At 32.6% G+C, this 23,799-nt stretch overlaps 1 protein-coding gene across 1 annotated transcript; it reads right to left on the reverse strand.

Moving 5' to 3' along the window:
- Window positions 1-2,587: 2,587 nt before the first annotated feature.
- Window positions 2,588-3,751, reverse strand: LOC149229962 (ricin B-like lectin R40G3). Its single transcript, XM_089375963.1, has 2 exons — window positions 3,311-3,751; window positions 2,588-3,166 (listed from the first exon to the last, which is right to left on the reverse strand). Exons 1-2 carry the CDS (start codon window positions 3,644-3,646, stop codon window positions 2,807-2,809), a joined length of 696 nt encoding a protein of 231 aa, XP_089232089.1. The 5' UTR covers window positions 3,647-3,751; the 3' UTR covers window positions 2,588-2,806.
- Window positions 3,752-23,799: the final 20,048 nt, after the last annotated feature.

Raw genomic sequence — 23,799 nt, forward strand, 5'->3', positions numbered from 1 at the left:
TTTCTTGAATAGTCCCCCCTAACAATGTGGAGATTTCAGATCTCTAGAATCTTGGTAGAAGGGACTTTGATACTCACCATAATTGGCAGGAAACACCATTGTCAAATGAAATTATTGAAGAAGCAATCCATTTTATAGAAAATGAAAAGTCTTCCAATGTTATTAATATGAATTCTTCTTGGAAGAATTTTCTTGCCTCCATTTTTATCAGAGAAACAACGTGCTGCATTTGAAATTGTGTTTCACCACTTTGTTGATGCTCGGGATGATGATCCATTGTTAATTATTATTCAAAGAATTGATGGAATGGGAAAATATTCTCTTATTCATTGTATTTGTCATGCTCTTTCAACTTCAACAATGGGTGAAATAAGTCCAATATTATTGCTCGCTCCAACTGGTTTAGTTGCTTTTAATATACATGGAAAAACAATACACTTTTCTTTGAGAATACATATTAAAGATATGAAACCACTAAATGGTCAAGCTCTAACAACTTTTGTAGAAAGAAATGAGGCACGTTTGTTATATTTTAATTGATGAAATGAGCTTTTGTTGGGCCAAGATTGTTTATGCAAATAGATTCACGTTTGCAAGAAGCCTTTCGGGAAAAGAAATATTGTCCTTTTGGCAGTAGGTCCATGATTCTTGTGGGTGATCTTAGCCAACTTACTCCAGTTAAGGATAAAACTTTGTATGCAGGAAGACCAACTTGTAAAGTATTGTGGGAAAGACTCAACATTGTTGTCACTTTCGATCAAATTTATAGGCAACAGGGAGAGATCCTAGGAAAACATCTTTTCAAAATATTTTTATGAAGATAAGAAATATAAAGACTTATTTGGAAGATTGGGATCTTCTTATGACACATATGGATAGTTGCTTGGATCATCAAGAAAAGGTTTTATTTGATTCTTCAGTTCACTTGTTTGCAACGAATGATCTCGTTAATTTGCACAATCACAAAATGCTCAAATCCTTGAATTGCCAAGTTGCAAGATGTGTTGCGGAATGTGGTGGGAGATCGGAGATTGTTGACAGTGATGATGATGTGTTGGATCGTGAGGTCTTGTTGTGTCATGGTCAGCGTGTCATGTTTACATGTAATTTGTGGGTGGAAGCCGGGTTGGTCAATGGTGCTGCTATTGGTTTTGTAGAAGATATGTTTTATTCACCTAGCACACAACTGCCTCAACTTCCACGATTTGCTACAGTGATTTTTGAGAAGTACATTGGCATTCCAATTGGCATTGATTGTCCTAATGTTGTTCCCATAACACCCATTGTTAGAGGGAACCTTAGACAGATGCCTTTAAAAATGGCATGGTGCTTGACTATACACAAGTCACAAGGGATGACTTTGTAATGAGCCGCTGTAGATATTGGAGATAGAGAAGGTAGGGTTTGACATTTACAACTATATCAAGAGTGAGATCGATTAATGGTTTATGAATTTCACCACTTTTTTCATATCAATGTTATGGAAAAATGCAAAATAATGCTTATGTTACACTAAGGAAAAAAAAAAGGAGGAGCGATCAAAGTCTAGATCATTTTGAGGTTTTTTACTTGAAACTTAGTTCACTAATGTGGCAGAGTGGTTGATAATGCTATTGACGGTTTATGTTCTTTCCTACGACGATTTAGTTATTATTTTTGGTTTGTTTTTGTTAAAGTTCTCATATTAATGCTTGGAAAAAAATCATGTGCATCTTAGGGTTCATATACCTTGGGTTTAGTATAATTCACTTGGGTTTATAATGCCTTGGGTTTTTAGTTTTGACCCCTTTTGTTTATTATTTCTTAGCATGTGTAATATTTATTGTACGGTTTATATATCTTGCTTTATATTATCAATTTGTTAGGTTTATTAATGTTACAATTCATATTCAAAGGATATAATATTGTTCAAATGGTTTGGTGTTTTTGCATGCCTTTGAGAAAAAGATGAATACTTCTATATAATTGTTGTTGTTTCTTGCAATTTTTTATATGCAGATTGATAATTTCTTTGTGCTTCTTTTTCATCATGTGACTAGATTTGTTGATTGATGAAGTCAGTAAATTGAGAATTTAGAAAATATTGCATGGGTCTTTCATTTGTTGGTTTTGTTGTTATTGTTTCATTGGTTAAATTAAACATGTTTTTGCTATCTTTTTTTAATGCTATTACATTAATAACCATTAATCTTTTTTAGTTTTTAAAGAAAAAAAAAAAAATTTATATACCTTAGTTTTATAATTATATTTGTATTTGCTTAGATTTATAATACTTCTAAAACGTTTATATTTAAACACAAAAGTTGTATTATTAATAATATACTATTTACATGAATGTATATTTCAATAAATGGTATATAATTAAATTCATATAGAATATATAGATAATATTATATATTAATTTATATTTATCACCCACATTTATCAATATACTTGTGTGTTAATAAAAAATACAAATTTAATTTAGAATACATTAACGTAATCCATACTGTAACATAAACTTAAACAATACTCTTAATGCAGAGAGGGCAACTTAAACACCAATCTTAATGAGAGAGGGGCAAGCCAGTTGAGTGATAGTATATATTTGACAGTCTGAAACGGCGTTTATTTATTTATGAGATGATAAAAAGATACATACACACAGAGAGGCGTCTCTGATCTATATTTTCTGATCTTACTGTAATAATCAGCCATCCTATCCTTTCGTATCTATGCGGTAGCTGCTATGCTTCATCTCCTACTCATGCCAGCCATGTTAATAGTAACATAGTATAATACTAGATATATTATATACATGCAGCAATTAATAGCATGGAGAGAGCTTCCAGAGCTGGTTGTCCTGCTTGTTCCATTTCCACATCACAGCGCGAGTGCCGTCTCTGATCCCTCCGCTCCTCCTGTCGCCGTGGAATGCGTCCAAGTTGAGCCCAATGTTGTTGGCCATCCTTATTGTTCGATACCCATAACCCATGTCCTCACTCTCACTCCACAGTATGTTCTCATCATAAGTGGAGGGGCCCTCGTACTGAGTGACCAGAACCTCCTGACATTCAGCAATGGCATGGCGGAGAGCTTGACCAGTGGCTTTGTTCACCAGAGCGAATGCAGGATGACCCACTTGGTCCCTCACCTGGTTACTCCAGCTTTCATCCTTCACCCATTGCTGAATGCATACATATATACATTGTATATATCAACAAATATCCATCAAGAAAATTAACAGTCTATGCAGGCAACAAATATTAATCAAGAAAATATATATTTACACAGAATCTATTCCTGCAGTTAATGAATATGAGATTGTTACCATTGTGGGATCATTGGGATTGTAGAAGAGCATGACGGCACTGCCATCTCTGATAGCCAAAGCGTAGTCAGGGTTGGCCTTCGAGCCGACCCTCACGATGTGGCCTTGTGGAATTATTTTCTGGTGGTTCATCACGTAGCCTCCTGCGTTATACTTGTTAGAAGCAGCGGGGCCTCCATACTCGTTAAATCCATGGCCTTCTTCTGTTACATTTAGGCATGGGTCGCAAGGGGGACGTGATGGCTGCTGCTGATAGCCATAGCCTGAAATAGGCGGGGACTCGTAAATCCTCTGGTTCCTCTCTTGGCATGAATCGTACTCCCCATAGTATGCCATGGATTGATTGATTCAAAGAATGCCAAACGCTAAGTACTCTTGAAATAAACACAAATTACTAACCTCAGATAGCACGAAACGAGATGATGGTGGTGGTTCTATATTGTTATCGAATGCCCTTATATACACGACGGTTGATTGGAGAATATGTGAATGACGATGGAAAGGAATAACATCATATTTTTAAAAGCGACACCCATCGATTTAAGGAATCAATACATTACAATTAAATGATGGACAACCGCTTCTTGTTTTTTATATTCTTGGGCCTTGCCAACTTCACTTTCCAAGTGTCCTTTGCAACACTAATACTTATCCTTCGACTCGACTCATTTAGAGGAATCACACAATTTAGGTTCACATTCGATTCGAGAAGGTGATAGAGGATAGCTATCATGCGAGCAAAAGGTTGATAGCCGTGCCTTCATTCAGGGAATGCCATGCTTTATAAGATCTGGCGACGACACCTGTAATATGCTTTCGTTGGTGTAAACGATAAATAAAAGACGTAGAGTGTTTTGCACTTCATGGCCATAGTAGTTTATAAAGAATAACATGAAGTGAGTCACTTATCAACTCACACTCCAACTTTGCTCTTCATGATCGGAGAGGATTTTCCACATCACTAAATAAAGTTATAGATCCCAATTATGCTATTCAATCTTCACACCGTACAGCGAGTAGTGTTTGGTGTTGAAGCCATGAGACAGTGCACTTTGCTTTTGCTTATATCCCTCTCAAAACTAGCGCGTATCCATCGTAATTCATGAAAGTTTGTTGGATTCTTCCCAACTCAAAATATCAAAGGTGAAAGTCTATTAGGTTCTATCTATATATAGATCACTTTAACGAAGAAATGTATAATTTTATATATTATTTAAATTTATAATTTTTTTTTTATTAGTTTGGATGAGTATGGGGATCTAGTTCATAAGATAAATTATGTAATCAATGTTTTTGATATGAAATATATATCTATATCTATATATATATATATTTTGTCAATTATGTTCATTCTTAAAAAATAAACATAATAATATAAACTTATTTAATAATATGAATTTTAATAATATTATTAAATATTTTGAAAAAATTGTAAATTAATTGAAATCAAATAAGTTTTACTAACAACTAATTACAATATAACTTATGTTTCAACACATATACTAATATAATACTAAATATTGTATAATATTATTAAATATAATATGATGATATATTTAGTGATATGATATTATATATAATAAACATATTATATTAGTGTGATGTCATATTGCAATGTTCATTAAGATTTCTACCATATTGTAATGTTCAATGAGGATTATGTTTAACTTGCACAGTTTTACAATGAGATTCTTTTTCATTAACTTTACGTTAAATTAGTACATTCCTTAATGAGCATGTTGCATTGTTGTTGGATTGTGACATTTATTAATAGTAATTTTATATTGTAATACTCATCCTGCAATGTTAATGATTGCATTGCATTGTAGCAAGCATGAAGTGTGATGCCACATTGCCACATTCATTAAGGATTTCATTGCATTGAAAAAATCATCCAATGCGATTTCACATAGTGGCATTCGTTAAGGATTTTATTGCATTGCACTACTCATCAATGGTTATGTTGGATTGTGACATTCCTCAATAGTTATGTGAAATTGTGACTTTATTCTTTGCCAATTATAGAATTTGTTTCTTGTATTATTTTAGAATAATGTTGTGGCATGAATGGTTGTGTCAGAATGCAACATTCAAGAAATGGTGTGTTAGCATTCGACAATACGATGCCCATGAAGGGTTTTGTCACATTGCAATGTTCACACAGGATTATGTTAATTTTTTAATGATATCACTAATTTTTATATGTCATATTGCAAAATTTATCAAAGGTGACATCATATTGTAATATTCATCAAGGATTTTGTCACAGTGCAACATTTATTAAGAGTTTTATCACATTATAACATTTTCCTCGGATTATGTTGGATTGTGATATTCCAACATAGTTATGTCACATTATCACATTCATATTTTCCAACTTAAATATTTCATTGCATTGCAATATTCAATAACAGTAATGTCCCATTAAACTTTTTTTTTTTAACTTTTATTGGCCAGAAATTTCTTATTTGTTATTTCATATTGTGACATTCTTATTGTGTGATTATTGATATGATACATTATAATATTCATGAAATGTGATGTCATAGTGTGACATTAAATAAGGGTTTATTTCCCTTTGTACATTCATCAAATGTCATGTCACATTATAACATTCATTAAGGGTTACGTTGCATTGTGGTGTTCCTTGATGTTTATGTAAAATTGCAACATCCATCTAAACCAACTTGTATGTTAAGTTTAGTGGTTATGATTCATTGTGACGTTCATCAAGCGTCATGTTGAACTTAGTTTGGTTGACTTTAGGAAATGATTCTATTGTTGGTTGACTTATGTTGATTATTAGGTTCCTCACTAGTTATGTCATATTGAAATGTTCATCAAGGATTCTGTCACAATATGATGTTCCTTTATGGTTATGTTTGAATGTAACGTTCATCCTATGGTATTAATGGGTATGTTGCATTACAAAATTCATGATGACATTGATTAAAGGTTTTATCTTTGCTAACTTAAAGATTTCATTGCATTGTAATGTTCAATAATGGTAATGTCCCATTGAACCTTTTTAAATTTGGTTGGCCATGGTTGAAATTATTTAGTTGTTATTTCATGTTGTGACATCTTCTTGTGGCGTTATTGATTATGATACATTATAGTATTTATAAAATGTAATTTGAAAGTGTGACATAGGGTTTCTTTACCTTTGTAAAATTCATCAAATGTCATGTTACATTATGACATTCATTAAGGGTTTTTTCAGATTACCACATTCATTGAGGGTTATGTTGCATTGTGGCATTCCTTAGTGTTTATGTAAAATTGCAACGTTCATCGAGACTAATTTGTATGTTAAATTTAATGGGTATGTTGCATTGTGACGCTCATCAAAGGTCATGTTGTACTAAGTTTGGTTGACTTTAGGTAACGATTCTCTTGTTAGTTGACTTGTGTTGACTTCTTATGTTCCTCACTAGTTATTTCATATTGAAATGTTCATCAAGGATTTTGTCGCAATGTGATCTTCCTTTATGGATAGAATGTGACATTCATATTGTGGCATTAATGGGTATGTTGCATTACAACATTCATGATGACATTGATTAAAGGTTTTATCACATAGCAACATGCATCAAATGTAATGTCACATTACATGATTCATTAACGGTTTTGTCGCATTATGAAATTTAGAGAGGGTTATTGATGTGCCTCTAAATTAGACATAAATTAAGGTCCATGCCTTTAAATTAAACATAAATTAAGGCCTATGACCATCCTTCAGCACATTAAACCTCTCTTCTTGCATTAGATAATGTATTTTTAACTTTAATATATTCATTAGGAAGGTTTATGAATAATTGCATATTTGTGCCTAATATTATTTATTTTTGTGGAATATTATGAAAGTATTGGGTAGATTATGAAGATTTGAAGGAGGAGATAATTTAGGGACTTGCTCCCTACTATAGGAGGATAAATAATAAATAATAAATCAACAAGATATTATGGAATTACAACACAAATTGTGGAACTCCAATGATTGAGAAAACCTAGGAATGTGTTCCCTACCATTTAATGCAGATTTCTAGTATTGGGGACCATATCCACTAATCAAGGGATTGTGGTGGGGAAATATTCCTCCATTCATGGGGAATGATTCCTAATCACTTTGTATAAGTACCAAGTCGAATTTTCCTCTAGGGGGGGATTTTCATTAATGTTCTTGTGGGTAAAACTCTTATTTTTGCAGCTCCATTGTATTTTCTTGTAGGGATGTAACTGGATTGATGAAAATAATAAATATTGGTGTCATGTTCAGCTTCTAAATTTTGTTCTCCTCCATAGGTCTCTGAGTTTCCTTGGGCTTGGCGATCCCAGGAGCCTCAAAGCCCTTTTGTATAATTTTCTTTCCTTCTTTTCACTTCTTATTCACATGCATCTCTTGTTTTTATTTCTTTCTACTTCTGCATTTAGTATTAATGATTTCTTGTTGTAGGATTGAGTTAAATGGTTAATGTAAGTTCTTTTGCAGGATCAAAAACATCATTTCATCCTTGGAAAATATTTGGAAGGTCATAGTAATCATTGAGCTACTTGGATTAGCTTTCTTATTCCCAAATCTAGATTTCTCGAACTCCTTTGTGGCAAAGAACAATGAATTTCTGCTATTTTTTAGATCATGCTAACGAGCTTCAATCGAGTTGGTTCCACTTGATCACAAAAACATTCTAGTTCATAATAAAAATCACCCCACTGCATTTTCACTTGATTATGTTAGGCATTTTTTAGATTTACTAGCTCACTAGTTCTCAAATTTCTAGATTTTCAACTAGTAATGTTTTTCTATTTCTTAGCATGGGTTAACATAGGTCTTTTTGAGTGACTCCACATGGAATGGGCACTTAAGACATCCCAGTTAATAAAAAAAAATTGTCCCATCCAATTTGGAGTTGATTTGTTTGGTCATTCAATGAATTATAAGTTCGTATAATAAATCTGTAACATCCTATAGTAAATTAAGGGATCCTGTAGGAAATCAATATAACATCCTATAGGAAAGCCTTTTTTTGAGCCCAAATTGAGAAAAATCATCATTGAAGTTGGGATTATGCCTCTACTTGACCTCCATGCCATCAAGACTATTTTAACCCTCTTGCTCCACACTTGTCTCACCTGCCAAAGATCAAGGAAAGATTAACATTTGCATTTATAAAGCAAAAAGATCTAAAAAATTGAGTTCTTTTATATTTACACATGCACATAGTAGTTAGTACTCTCTAGATTAGATTTCATGCTCAGTTAGTGATAAATAGGGTTAATCTAGGTTTCTTTCACATTTAGTTCATGATATTTAAGCAATTAGAATAGGTTGCTTTCCTTGTACTTTATTTCTTGCAATAGGTTAAGTTTCCCTTTCGAACATTTCATTTTCTGCAATTAGTTTAGGATTTGACTTCAGTACATGCACTCCATTACATCACGACAGTAAAGGAAGGACACATTGTATGTTGCACATATAGTGTCGATACCTCTTAAGTTTGTACGAACCTTGGGTTGATAACTAAAGTTGGTAGTCTTGGGAGTTGCAACATTCTTGTTGTAATACTGAGGCTCATCACTTTTTGGCGCTGTTGCCGGGGAGGTGTTAAGGTATGCATTGTTTTCTTCCCTAGTTGATTTATTTCTTTTCACTTTTTGCAAAAACAAAATATTTGAGTTAGGCATATTTAATTCAAAATTAGAAAACTGCATTGCATTATAGTTTTCATTCAATCATATATATATATATATATATATATATATATATATATATATATATATATATATATATATATATATATATATATATATATATATATAGATAAAATAAATAAATAAAATTAAAAATTCTCCAACACCAACCACCCCCCCATTTGATCATGTGGTGCAGTAAGAGCCACATCAACATCCACTTTTGCATTTACAAGAAGAAGAGATGGAAAATAATGTAGAAGAAATGGATAGAGATGACGACAATGAGGAAGATCCTCTCTGATTTCCCGTTCAAGATACTAATGGTAGTGTGCACATGAAGAACATCCCTCCATCTTTTCTTCCAAAATTTCATGGTCTAAGGTCAGAGGATCCGGAAACCTTTCTCTTTGAATTTGAAATTGTTTGTAGATCTTATGGTTACTTATTAAAAACTCAAAAATTGAGATTGTTTCCAGCAACATTGAAGGATAGAGCTCTTAAATGTTTCATGAGTTTAGGGACTAATTCAACAAGATCATGGAATGATATGTAAAAGATATTTCTAGAAAAATATAAAGACCATGATCTTAAAGAAGAAATCTTTAGAATGAATCAAAGAGAAGATGAGAGTCTAGAGGATCTAATAGAGAGGTTCATGTATAATGTTAAGAGGGGAAAACTACATCATTTAGGATCCAACACACTAAAAACCATCTTACTTAGAACAATTAGAGATGAGTGGATTGATATTCTTGATCTCATGAGTAGAGGTTATGTATATCAATTATCATTTGAAGAAATTTTTGAAACAACAAACACATATCAATAGGAATGGCAAGAGTAAGTCAATCGGCATCAAGATTGATAAGTCAAGCTAAACTTGAAAATTTGTTTGATGAATTTAAAATAGAAATTCCTAGCAATCTAACCGAACAAGTAGAAATGTTAAGTATAAAAAATGAGAAAGAAGAACATGTTTGTGTTGTCCATGCATAATCAAATGATGTTAAATGTTGCTCGTCATTACCAAGGTTGAAGGAAGTTCACCAAGAGGACAATAGAGAAAGTAAATTGCCAATGCAACAATTTTATGTAGCTCCAAGAGGACCGTAGCAACCTATTCAACCTGATATGATGCAAGAGCCTAATCCACAATTTCAAGGTTATGCATATCCACCTTAAATTAATTGGAACACACCTTTTCCTTGGCAACATTGGCCATCTCAACCCCAAAACAAATCTTGGCAATAAGGTTGGCAAGGAACTTATGGGAGCCATCCACAATATCCTCAACATTTTCCTCAATATCCTCCATACCCAACTCCATGTTATCCCTACCATTCATCTCCGCCACAACCACAACTGAAACCACATCCATCTCAAATATACACTCCCACTCAACTACCTGTACTGCCATTTCCAAGTCCACACATTGAAGTAGCTCAGCCCACTTACAATGGTGAGGTACAACACTTCCAAACATCTCCTCTTGAGATCAATGGTATTCACCATAGGTCAGGAAGAGTATTGAAAAAAAGAGATTATCTTGATATCATTGAACGACCACATCCAGAAGAAGAAGATTCAAATGAGAAGACCATAGTATCATGGGCTGAAATAGATGAAGAACAAACATCAAAATCAGAGATTGAGATATCTCCCTCATGGTTACCATCAAATCCTCCATGTATTCAGGAGAACAATATTCAAAAGGAGGAATATTTGAAGGTCATGCTAGAATAAGACATGAAGAATGATCCAGATCAGCAAAAGGACTAGGGACATCAAAACTATATTGAAATATGGTTCCAGACAGTCACTAAATTGCAACAATACTCTCTTCTTCAATTGTGCTTGTATACATCAAAGTCAAAGCATTTGATCACTCAAATTCAAGTACATGTCAAATCTTACATTTCAAGCCTCCATATCAGATTTTTTGTCATCTTGATGTGCACATGGCCCCATTGGAAATATTCTTATACCTGAAAGCGATTTTGTTTTTCAAGTAGGGTAGAGTAGAAAAAAAATAAAATTTGAAAAATAAGAGAAGAAAAGAAAAATCTCAGGCGAAAACATCCTTTGAGGCACCTAAGATTGTCTCATTGATTGAAAACCTTGATGAGGTGTTCAATGGGTTGGGAAAAAAGAAAAGATCCTAGCTGAAAACCTCGTTTGAGGCGCCTAGGCAGACCTACTAGTAGAAAACCTCATTGAGGCGGCTAGTAGGCCTAGAAGAAAAAAAAAAAAAAAAGGAAAAAATAAACAAATCTTTGCTTCATGTATCTCTCTAATGAATGCATGTACTCTCCAACATCTAAAAGGAACAAAAACAAGTTAAAGTATGGGGATCTAGTTCATCCGAGTGGATCTTCCACATCACTGAATAAAGTTCAAGTTAGATCCTTAGTGCTGGAAAAAAAGTTAGATCCCAATTATGCTCTTCAATCTTCACATAATACTGTGATAGTGTTTGGTGTTGAAGGCATGAGACAGTGCACTTTTCTTTTTCTTATATCCCTCTCAAAACTAGCATGTATCCATCGTAATTCATGAAAGGCCGTTGGTTTCTTCCCACAAAATATCAAAGGTGAAAGTCTATTAGGTTATATATATATATATATATATATATATATATATATATATATATATATATATATATATATATATATATATATATATATATATATATATATATATATATATATATATATATATATATATATATATATATATCACTATACGAAGAAATGTATAGTTTTATATATTATTTAAATTTATATTTTTTTTTATTAGTTTGGATGAGTATGGGGATCTGGTTCATAAGCTAAACTATGTAATCAATGTTTTTGATATATATATATATATATTTGTAAATTATGTTTATTCTTAAAAAATAAACCTAATAATATAAATTTATTTAATAATATGAACCTTAATAATATTTATTTAATGTTTTGAAAAAATTGTAAATTGATTGAAGTCAAATAAGTTTTATTAACAATTAATTACAATATAACCTACGTTCAACAAGTATAATAATATAATACTAAATATTGTATAATATTATTAAATATAATATGATAATATATTTAATGATATCATATTATATATAATAAAAATATTATATTAGTGTGATGTCATATTGCAACGTTCATTAAGATTTGTATCGTATTGTAATATTCAACGAGGATTATGTTTAACTTTCACAATTTTACAATGAGATTCTTTTTCATTAAGTTAAGAATCAATGTCAAACTAAGGACCCTAGACTAAGATCTTATAGGAATGAGATTTGGGATTCAATTAATAATTTATTTTCAGCACTCAATATTACTGCTATTCCTAGAGATCAAAACATGCATGCAGATTCCTTAGCTGTTTCTGCAAGTTCCTTTAAAGTTATTGATAAAATGCTTGTCCAGTATCAAATTCAAGTCAAGTATAGACCATATATTCCTGACAATCTTAAGCACTGGCAAATCTTTGATGATGACGAGCAGCTAAAATCCTTTTTGCAAGTCATTGATGAATTCTCAAACCTACAAGTTGAGGAAGAACAACTTGATAATCTTGAAGTTGACAATGAAAATCAAACACCACAATTTGACTCTAAAATTGCTGATCATAGAATTATCCAATTATCTAAGAATTTTATTCCAAAAGGGTTAATCCCTCTTGAGAATCTCTTTGATCATAATGATGTCCCCAAAACCCCACTATCTTATTCACATGAGGAAAATATTGAAATTTATAACATTGGAAGTTCTAAAGAGATCATAAATGTTAAAATTTTTGCATCCCTGTCAATGGAAGCCAAAGACAAATATTTATCCCTCCTTAAAGCCTACAAAGATGTTTTTTCCTGGTCTTATAATGAATTAAAAACATATGATACATCTCTTATTGAACATAAAATTCCATTAAAACTAGAGGCAAAACTTTCAAACAAAAATTGACGAGAATTAATCCTGTCCTTCTTCCTGTTATTGAAAAAGAACTTAAGAAGCTAATAGATTCTAAAATGATACTTCCATTAAGAGATTTTGATTGGATAGCCAATCTAGTTCTAGTGAGGAAAAAGAATGGTGAAATTAGATTATGTGTGGATTTTAGGAATTTGAATAAATCTTCTGTGAAAGATAATTATCCATTACCTAAGATGGATCAATTACTTAAGAAATTTTCAGGAGCCCATATAATTTCCATGTTACATGGTTTTTCTGGATATAATCAGATTATGGTTAGTCTAGAGGATAGAGAAAAAACTACATTCACAACTCCTTGGGGCACATTCATGTATGCCTCAATGCCTTTTGGGTTAACTAACGTTGGAGCTACATTTCAACATGCTATGGACCTAGCATTTATAGGTAATACCAACAAATTTTTTGTTATTTATTTAGATGATTTAACTATTTTTTCCAATTCTCATGAAAAGGTTTAAAGCATTTGAGAAAGGTTTTTGACAGGTGTAGAAAAGTTGGGATTTCTCTTAATCCCAAGAAGCCTTTGTTTGCACTCCAGGAAGGAAAACTGCTCATCCACATCAGTTTTAAAGGAGTAGTCATTGATCCTAAAAGAGTCTCAGTAATTTAGGCACTCATATTACTAAGAAACAAGAAGGAAGTTCAAGCTTTCCTTGGGAAAATTAATTTTTTAAGAAGGTTTATCCCTGATTATGTTGAAATAGTTAAGGACATAACTGATATGCTGAAAAAGAACCAAGAAGTTAAATGGACTATTCTTGCTAGGTATGAATTTGATCATATTAAAAAGGCCATTGCAGAAGCCCCCATCTTAGCCAGTCCAGATTAATCTAAACCTTTCAGTGTCTTTTCTTTTGCTTACGAAACTACCTTAGTTGTCGTTCTTTTGCACAAGAACAAAGATGGAGATGACCAATCCATTTACTTTTTTAGCAAAGTTATGAGAGATGTTGAGCTAAAGTATGAAATAATTGAAAATAAAGCATATTCTTTAGTTGAAGCTCTGAAATCATTTAGAGAATCTTATCTCCTCCACTCTTCTATCATTGCCTATGTACCTAATAACGTCGTCAACAATGTTTTAACTCAGTCAGACATTGATGGAAGGAGAGGGAGATGGATAACTAAAATTTTAGAGTATATTTCATCATCAAGACTACCAAGATGGTAAAAGGTCAAGGCCATGCTAAGATCCTTGCTGAATCCAATTGCAAGATCTTAGGAATAAATTATGTTTTTGAAATCCTAGCACAGGAGAATCCACAAGAACCTTTTGCAATCCACACACAGGAGAATCCACAAGAACCTTCTGAAATCCCAACACAAGAGAATCCACAAGAACCTTCTACATCATATCAAATAATTCTGATTCACATTGATGAAATTTTTTTATTATCAGATTGGTACTCTGATATTGTGATTTTTCTTAGAGAATTTGAATGTCCACCAGAATTCAACAAAAATCAATGTAAAACAATGAAATTGAAGGTTGTAAAGTATTGTATTGTTAATGCAAATATTTATTGGAAGGATCCTCTACACATCCTTTTACTTTTCTTAATAGAAAATGAGACAGAAGGGATCGTTGATCAATTTCATTAAGGAATTTGTGGAGGGCACTATGATTGGAGGGCCACATCATACAAGATCTTAAGGGCAAGATTTTATTGGCCTACTCTATTTGCACAGGTGGGTGCAAAGGTTAGGAGTTGTACACAGTGTCAAATGTTTGCTAGAAACTAGAGATTAGCAGCTCTTCCATTGGTTCTAGTACTAGTCCAAGCACCATTCCCTCAATGGGGATTGGATTTCGTTGGTGAAATTCATCCTCCATCAAGAAGTCAGTATAGATGGATATTGACTCCTACATATTACTTTACCAAATGGGTAGAATCCATTCTAGTCAGAAATGCAACTGATACTATTGTTATCAAATTTATTGAAGAATACATATTGTCTAGATTTGGATGCCCTAGGCAAATAGTGACAGACAATGCATCATCATTCAACAATACTAAGATAATGAAGTTTTGTCAGAAATATCAGATCTTTTTACATCATTATACACCATACTATCCACATGGAAATGGACTGGCAGAGTCCTAAAATAAAAGTTTGGTTAAAGAAATAAAACCCCATCAAAAGAAAATAAAAAAATTGTATAAGTTTGCCTATTTAAATGCCACTTTATAGAAATAAATTGCATTTGTAATAAATAAAGGTTTTGTGTGCAACTTGTTTTTATGCCACAACCTTTTCTTCTGATTTGGATCAAATTGTTTAATCTTGATCAAATCATTTAAATTTATGTTATAGGTTAGTGAATAAGTTCACCAAATTGTTTAAACTTGGTTGAACATTAGAAGATAGGATAGAATAGGATAAATTAATGTCCAAATATGCTCAAAATTTGGCCAAAGTTGTATTAGATTAGGATTAATTAGTGAATTAGGAAAATAATGGCAACCAGTATAAATGTGCCAAAATTAGATTAATTCTTAATTAGCATTTAATTACCTTTTAAACAGTGATTAATTTGTTGTAAATAAAAATTTATATGTTTTATGGTCAAATTCATATACGACAAAGGTGATTTTTCGTCAAGTGCTAAAAGGCGAGCAATAATCTGTGGTGATTCGCCTCCCCACATAGATCGATGGCGTGGAGGCCACTTCACACCCCCTCACTATGATATTGCATAACATCAGGGGGGTGCGAAAAGTTGTTTTTCCCACATGGTCCCCCCTCTAACATCTCACCACCTTCGCTCTTCGCACCCCCCTCACTCCTTACCACTTACCACCACCCCCTCCCCCTCCGAAATCCTGTTTTTGGTTTCCCTCTCTTCCCGATACTGCATCAACAGTAACATATCCCATGCCTTTTGCCTCCAACCATTGCTTGCCACGTGCCCATTGCCACTTATCCGTAATCGCTTATCCATTGTCGTTGATTTATTGCTTCCCGTTGCTGATCTCCTTGCATTGAATGACCATTTTCCCGATCAGTAACGCCTTTCTTGTAATGGAAAGTTAATTTCGATGATAAATATCCGTTCACCCAATTATGACTCCTTTCTTCAACTGCTCTTTCATTTTTTAATTCCATTGTTCCTATTTTATAGTCTCTACCGAGGCGAGCCTACCAACAGTACACATCATCTTAAGGTATCCCTATTCCTTTTTCTCTTATCCTTCATTTCATTTCTATTATCATGGCTCCTAAGAAGAAAGACAATCCATCTGCCAGTTCTTCTGCATTACAGGAAATTCCAAAGGCCTCTGATGCCTTAAACCTGGACCACATCCCATTAGCTTACCAATATTTTAAAATTACAGACACAGAATGTGAATTCGACATGTTCGAATTACATAATTGGCTAAAACAGACCTACATTGACTCTAAAGATGACATAAACCTATGGGAATCCCTTATGCCTCTGTACATGTTCCCTTAAACCCATCCTTTTCCTAGTCTAGTCATGTGGTTGCAAGCTAAGTGTAACCCTTTATAAAGAACTGTGGTAGCTCATAATGGAGACATTATGATATCTATCACCCCATAAATCATCAACAAAATGCTTCTGATCCCTGAAAACAGTTCCCTTAGCTTTTTCTCCACTACAGTATTAATGGACATATATCAAAAGCTCACCTTCCCTCAAAGAGCTCAAATTTTTTAGATCATTCTCCCTGAAGATGCTGAGCTCCCTAACAAGAATCCTCCTTATCTAGCATCAATGTTCCCTAAGAGAGCTAAACCCATCATTTCCCTATTTTCTTGCTTGTTAGGATACCAAACAAATCAATGGGTAGATGAATCTATCCTAGGTCATCTATCTAATTTCTCTAAAGAAAACAAACCTGCCTTTATGTATAATTACAGTCAATTCTTGGCTGAAGCTATTGATGAATATAACTACTAAAGGAGTGTTTAAATAATCCTCTGTTCTGGTACATATGTTTATTTTTCAATAGGGAGACAGGTTACCTATTATTCTACACAAGTATGATGATCAACAAGTGAATCAAGAAGTCACACAACGGAGCTAATTGATTAGGAAGAACTCAACTGAGTTCAAATTTTCAGACTTCATTGATTGTTTCATTCACCCAGTTGTAGAACTTCTCTGCAGCCAAAGTGAAACCAGGATCAGTACATAAATCAAAAGGATTCTGCATCTTAGTGATCAAGTTAGAACATGAGATTGGTATTTTTACCAGATTTATACATAGATTACAGTATATGGCTACGAATTGGCTCCATATAAATTTCCCAAATATGTTCCAATGAGAATTTTCTCTTTGGAATATATTAGAGAAATTATTAATATGGATGAACTTCATTTTATTTCAGGGAAGAAGAGATCTCATTTCAAGATAAAGGCACAAGTAGGATCATTCCTTTGTAATACTAGATCAATAGGTTTAGAAGCAGATGCAATACTTAAACATATGGGTTTTCAACCGAGCTTCACCTGGTCTTATGACCCATTCAGTATTATCTCAAACTTAAGGGTGGAACTCAAAACCACACCTTACAATCATACACCAATACCAGAGATTGAGAAGTTCAAGAATCAAGAACAGTGGGAAGAGAATACTCTTCAAGAAGCAGAAGAATAGGTTTTACCTCCTTCTACTTTTCAGACTCCTACTTCTCACACCAAGCAGGACAAGAGGCCTAGAGAAGGATCTTCATCATCAGCAGTTGGAGAAAAGGAATTCATTCACTATCAGAAGAAATCAAGGATTGACTCCAAAGGCACTACTACTACTCAGGATCATAAAGAGCCTATCATCATCAATTTGGATGATTCATAGGTTCCCATAGGGACAAAATAACCTGTAATCACTACTCCATCTTCTTCTTCCGCTTCACAAAATTTGTTAGAAATCACTCAATCTGCAGGTGCAAGTGAAACAAAGGAGCCAACCATACTATCAATCATTGTTACTCATAGCCAACCATGGTTGAATGTCGCATTGTGACATGGATTGTCTCACCATGAAAATAAACCATGTTTATTTTAGTGTTTGTAATATTTATATTTGGGTTTACCAATGTTCAGTTTATAATATTAGTCCCTTGGGGTTTTAGTATTAACCCCTTGGGTTTATAATATCAATTCCTTGGACTTATTATTAACTTGGCTTTATAATATCAATCATGGTCAATGATAGTCAACCATAACCAACCATGGTCAACTATGGTCAATGATGGTCCGATCCCGCATTACGACAAAACTTCTCTCCACTTAGGGTTTATATACCTTGGGTTTAATATTATTCCCTTAGGTTCATAATCCCTTGGGTTTTTAGTATTAATCCCTTGGGTTTAATGTTCCTTTGGGTTTATAATATCAATTGCTTGGGTTTATTAATCCCCTGTCAACCATGGTATATTATGATGTCAACCATGGTCAAACATGGAATTGTGATAAGGATTGTCTCAATATTACAATCAATGATGGTCAATCATGTTTATTTTAGTGTTTATAATATTTATCTTAGGGTTTATATACGTTGGGTTTATAATATTAGTCCTTTGGGTTTAATATTATTCCCTTGGGTTCATAATCCCTTGGGATTTTAGTATTAATCCCTTGGGTTTATAATATCAATCCCTTAGGTTTATTATTACCTTAGGTTTATAATATCAATCATGGTCAACCATTGTCAATCATAGCCAACCATAGTTGAATGTCGCATTATGACAAGGATTGTCTCACTATGAAAATAAACCATGTTTATTTTCGTGTTTGTAATATTTATATTTGGGTTTATCAATATTCGGTTTTTAATATTAGTCCCTTGGGTTCATAGTCCCTTGGGATTCTAGTATTAATCCCTTGGGTTTATGTTTCCCTTGGGTTCATAATATCAATCCCTTGGGTTTATTATTAACTTGGGTTTATAATATCAATCATGGTCAACCATGGTAAACCATAACCAACCATGGTCAACTGTGGTCATTGATGGTTCGATCTCACATTATGATAAAAATTGTCTCCACGTAGGGTTTATATACGTTGGGTTTATAACATTAGACCCTTGGGTTTTTAGTATTAATCCCTTGGCTTTATTGTTCTTTTGGGTTTATATTATCAATTGCTTGGATTTATTATTCCCTAGTCAATAATGGTCAACCATGGTCCAACATGGAATTGTGATAAGGATTGTCTCAATATGACAATAAATGATGGTCAATCATGTTTATTTTTGTGTTTAGAATATTTATCTTAGGGTTTATATACATTGGGTTTATAATATTGGTCCCTTGGGTTTAATATTATTCCCTTGGGTTCATAATCCCTTGGGGTTTTAGTATTAATCCCTTGGGTTTATTATTCCTTTGGGTTTATAATATCAATCCCTCAGGTTTATTATTCCCTTAGGTTTATAATATCAATCATGGTTAACCATTGTCAATCATAGCCAACCATGGTCAACCATGGTTGAATGTCGCATTGTGAGAAGGATTGTCTCACCATGAAAATAAATCATGTTTATTTTAGTGTTTATAATATTTATATTAGGGTTTACCAATGTTGTGTTTATAATATTAGTTCCTTGGGTTTAATATTATTCCCTTGGGTTCATAATCCCATGGGGTTGTAGTATTAATCCCTTGGGTTTATGTTTCCCTTGGGTTCATAATATCAATCCCTTGGGCTTATTATTAACTTGGGTTTATAATATCAATGATGTTCAACCATGGTAAACCATAACCAACCATGGTCAATTATGGTTCGATCTCGCATTATGACAAAATTTGTTTCCATATAAAAATCATTCACAATCATTTACTTTAAAATAAAAAAAAATTCCGAACACTTATAAATATCTATATCATCAACATGTGTGAAATCTCCCAATTTTTTGTCATTTTGAGATTTGATAAATGCAATCCTTCTCAAGTTCACACAGAAATGACAGAACTGATAAGGGAAAGCTAGGCTTTGAAGTAGCCAAGAATGTCTCTTTGTCTTACCTTCGTGCCTTTCAATTTTCTTTTACATTCATATGCAAAAAGAAACCATCAATTATTATGGGATGTAAACATTTGTTTTTTTTCTTTATTTAAATTTTATGATACTATTTTTGTTGAAGCTATTTGAATGGTATTTTTAATATAAAAAATGATTTAACATAAAAAAATAATTAAATATTTTGAAAAAACTTTATAAAATTTAAATTTTAGAAATTAAAATTATATTTTTTTAATAAAATTAATTAAAACTAATCAAACATAAACTAAATTTGGTATTCCAATTTTAGGTTATATTCTTTACTGGATTATTAAAAAAATATTAAGTGAAAATATTGATAGCCAAGATTTACATATTGAAAATATGTAAAACATTCTCAAATTCACAGAAACCTAGAACGGATAAAGCATAATAGAATTTTTCTTTGTCTTAGCTTTTATGTCTTTTCAAGTAGTAACATAGTACAAAGAGGAATTAAAAATAAATGGAATGAATATTTTAATTCCAATGAAAAATAGTATTAATATATATAAATAAGAATAATAATATTTTCTTTAATTGACAATAAAATTATTAATAAAAATTAAAATTTGAAAATTCTATTCATTTTAACAATATTAAAGATATTAACATTAATATTCTTAATATAAAGTGTATTAATATTAATATTAATAAATAACATTAATAATATTTACATTTTAATTATTTTAATCAAATGTGGTCAAATATTGCCAATACTATCAATCATTGTTACTCATAGCCAACCATGGTTGAATGTCACATTGTGACAAGGATTGTCTCACCATGAAAATAAACCATGTTTATTTTAGTGTTTGTAATATTTATATTTGGGTTTACCAATGTTCGGTTTATAATATTAGTCCCTTGGGTTTAATATTATTCCCTTGGGTTCATAGTCCCTTGGGGTTTTAGTATTAATCCCTTGGGTTTATGTTTCCCTTGGGTTCATAATATCAATCCCTTGGGTTTATTATTAACTTGGCTTTATAATATCAATCATGGTCAACCATAGTCAACCATAACCAACCATGGTCAACTGTGGTCAATGATGGTCTGATCTCACATTATGACAAAAATTGTCTCCACTTAGGGTTTATATACCTTGGGTTTATAATATTAGTCCCCTGGGTTTAATATTATGACCTTAGGTTCATTATCCCTTGGGTTTTTAGTATTAATCCCTAGGGTTTATTGTTCCTTTGCATTTATAATATCAATTGCTTGCTTTTATTATTCCCCAGTCAACCATGGTTTATTATGATTTCAACCATGGTCAACCACGGCCAATGTGGAATTGTGATAAGGATTGTCTCAATATTACAATAAATGATGGTCAATCATGTTTATTTTAGTGTTTATAATTGTCTTAGGGTTTAGATACGTTGGGTTTATAATATTAGTCCCTTGGGTTCATAATCCCTTGGTGTTTTAGTATTAATCCCTTGGGTTTATTATTCCCTTGGGTTTATAATATCAATCCCTTGGGTTTATTATTCCCTTAGGTTTATAACATCAATCATGGTCAACCATTGTCAATCATGGCCAACCATGGTTGAATGTCGCATTGTGACAAGGATTGTCCCACTATGAAAATAAACCATGTTCATTTTAGTGTTTGTAATATTTATATTTGGGTTTACCAATGTTCAGTTTATAATATTAGCCCCTTGGGTTTAATATTATTCCCTTGGGTTTATAGTCCCTTGGGGTTTTAGTATTACTCCCTTAGGTTTATGTTTCCCTTGGGTTCGTAATATCAATCCCTTGGGTTTATTATTAACTTGGGTTTATAATATCAATCATGTTTAACCATGGTCAACCATAACCAACCATGGTCAGCTGTGGTCAATGATGTTTCGATCTCGCATTATGATAGAAAGTGTCTCCACTTAGTGTTTATATACCTTGGGTTTAATATTATTCCCTTAGGTTCATAATCCCTTGGGTTTTTAGTATTAATCCCTTGGGTTTATTGTTCCTTTGGGTTTATAATATCAATCACTTACGTTTATTATTCCCTAGTCAACCATGGTTTATTATGATGTCAACCATGGTCTAACATGGAACTGTGATAAGGATTGTCTCAATATGACAATCAGTGATGGTCAAACATGATTATTTTAGTGTTTGGAATATTTATCTTAGGGTTTATATACGTTGGGTTTATAATATTAGTCCCTTGGGTTTACTATTATTCCCTTGGGCTCATAATCCCTTGGGGTTTTACTATTAATCCCTTGGGTTTATTATTCCTTTGGATTTATAATATCAATCCCTTGGGTTTATTATTCCCTTAGGTTTATAATATCAATTATGGTTAAGCATTGTCAATCATAGCCAACCATGGTCAACCATGGTTGAATGTCTCATTGTGACAAGGATTGTTTCACCATGAAAAAAACCATGTTTATTTTAGTGTTTATAATATTTATAGGGTTTACCAATGTTGGGTTTATAATATTAGTCCCTTGAGTTTAATATTATTCCCTTGGGTTCATAATCCCTTGGGGTTTTAGTATTAATCCCTTGGGTTTATGTTTCCCTTGGGTTCATAATATCAATCCCTTGGGTTTATTGTTAACTTGGGTTTATAATATCAATCATGGTCAACCATGGTCAACTTTGATCAATCATGGTCTCATCTTGCATTATGACAAAATTTGTCTCCATATAAAGATCATTCACAATCATGGTCAACCATGGTTGATGATGGTCAACCATGTTTTATAGAATCAAACATGGTCAACCATTTCCAATTGTGGTCAAACATATTTGAATGGTGCATTGTGAAAAAATTTGTCTCGATATGAAAATCAACCATGATCAACCATGGTCCAACGTCGCATTGTGACAAATATTGTCTCAATATAAAAAATAACCATGGTCCAACATGGAATTGTGATAAGGGTTGTCTCGATATGAAAATCATCCATGGTCAATCATGCTTACTTTAGTGTTTATAAAATTTATCTTAGGGTTTATATACGTTGGGTTTATAATATTAGTCCCTTGGGTTTAATCTTATTCCTTTGGGTTCATAATCCCTTGGGGTTTTAGTATTAATCCCTTGGGTTTGTTATTACCTTGGGTTTATAATATCAACCCATTAGGTTTATAATATTAATAGTGGTAAACCATAGTCAATCATAGCCAACCATGTTTAACCATGGTTAAACTATATGGATATGGAAATCGACCATGGTCAACCATGGTCCAACGTTTTGTTTTGACAAAGATTGTCTCGATATGAAAATCAATCATGGTCAACCATGGTCCAACATTGCATTGTGACAATGATTTTCTCTATATGGAAATCAACAATGGTCAACCATATTTATTTTAGGGTTTATAATATTCATGTTAGGGTTTATATACCTTTGGTTTATAGTTTTTATACCTTAGGTTTATTATTCCCTTGGGTTTATAATATCAATCCCTTGGGTTTATTGATGCAGGCGTTCATATTCCTAGGGTTTAATATTATTCAAAAAAGGTCAAACATGGTCCAATGTCGCATTATGACAAGGATTGTCTCAATATGAAAATCAATCATGCTCAACCATGTTTATTTTAGTATTTTTAATATTTATCTTAGGGTTTTTATACCTTGGGTTTATAATATTAGTCCCTTGGGTTTAATATTATGCCCTTAGGTTCATAATCCCTTGGGGTTTTAGTATTAATCCCTTAGGTTTATTATTCCTTTGGGTTTATAATATCAATCGGTTGGGTTTATTATTCCCCGGTCAACCATGGTTTATTATGATGTCAACCATGGTCAACCATGGTCCAAC

Source organism: Pinus tabuliformis, chromosome J (genome assembly GCF_031772625.1).
Source record: "Pinus tabuliformis cultivar Carrire ecotype Pingquan chromosome J, CPIR1, whole genome shotgun sequence".
NCBI lineage: Eukaryota > Viridiplantae > Streptophyta > Pinopsida > Pinales > Pinaceae > Pinus > Pinus tabuliformis.

Bases quoted from the DNA above. Each gene is read 5' to 3' on its own strand.
- LOC149229962 (XM_089375963.1), bottom strand. From the start codon at position 3,646: ATGGCATACTATGGGGAGTACGATTCATGCCAAGAGAGGAACCAGAGG. The intron at 3,167-3,310 runs GTAACAATCTCA...GTATGCATTCAG, and splicing joins ATCCCAATGATCCCACAATG to CAATGGGTGAAGGATGAAAG.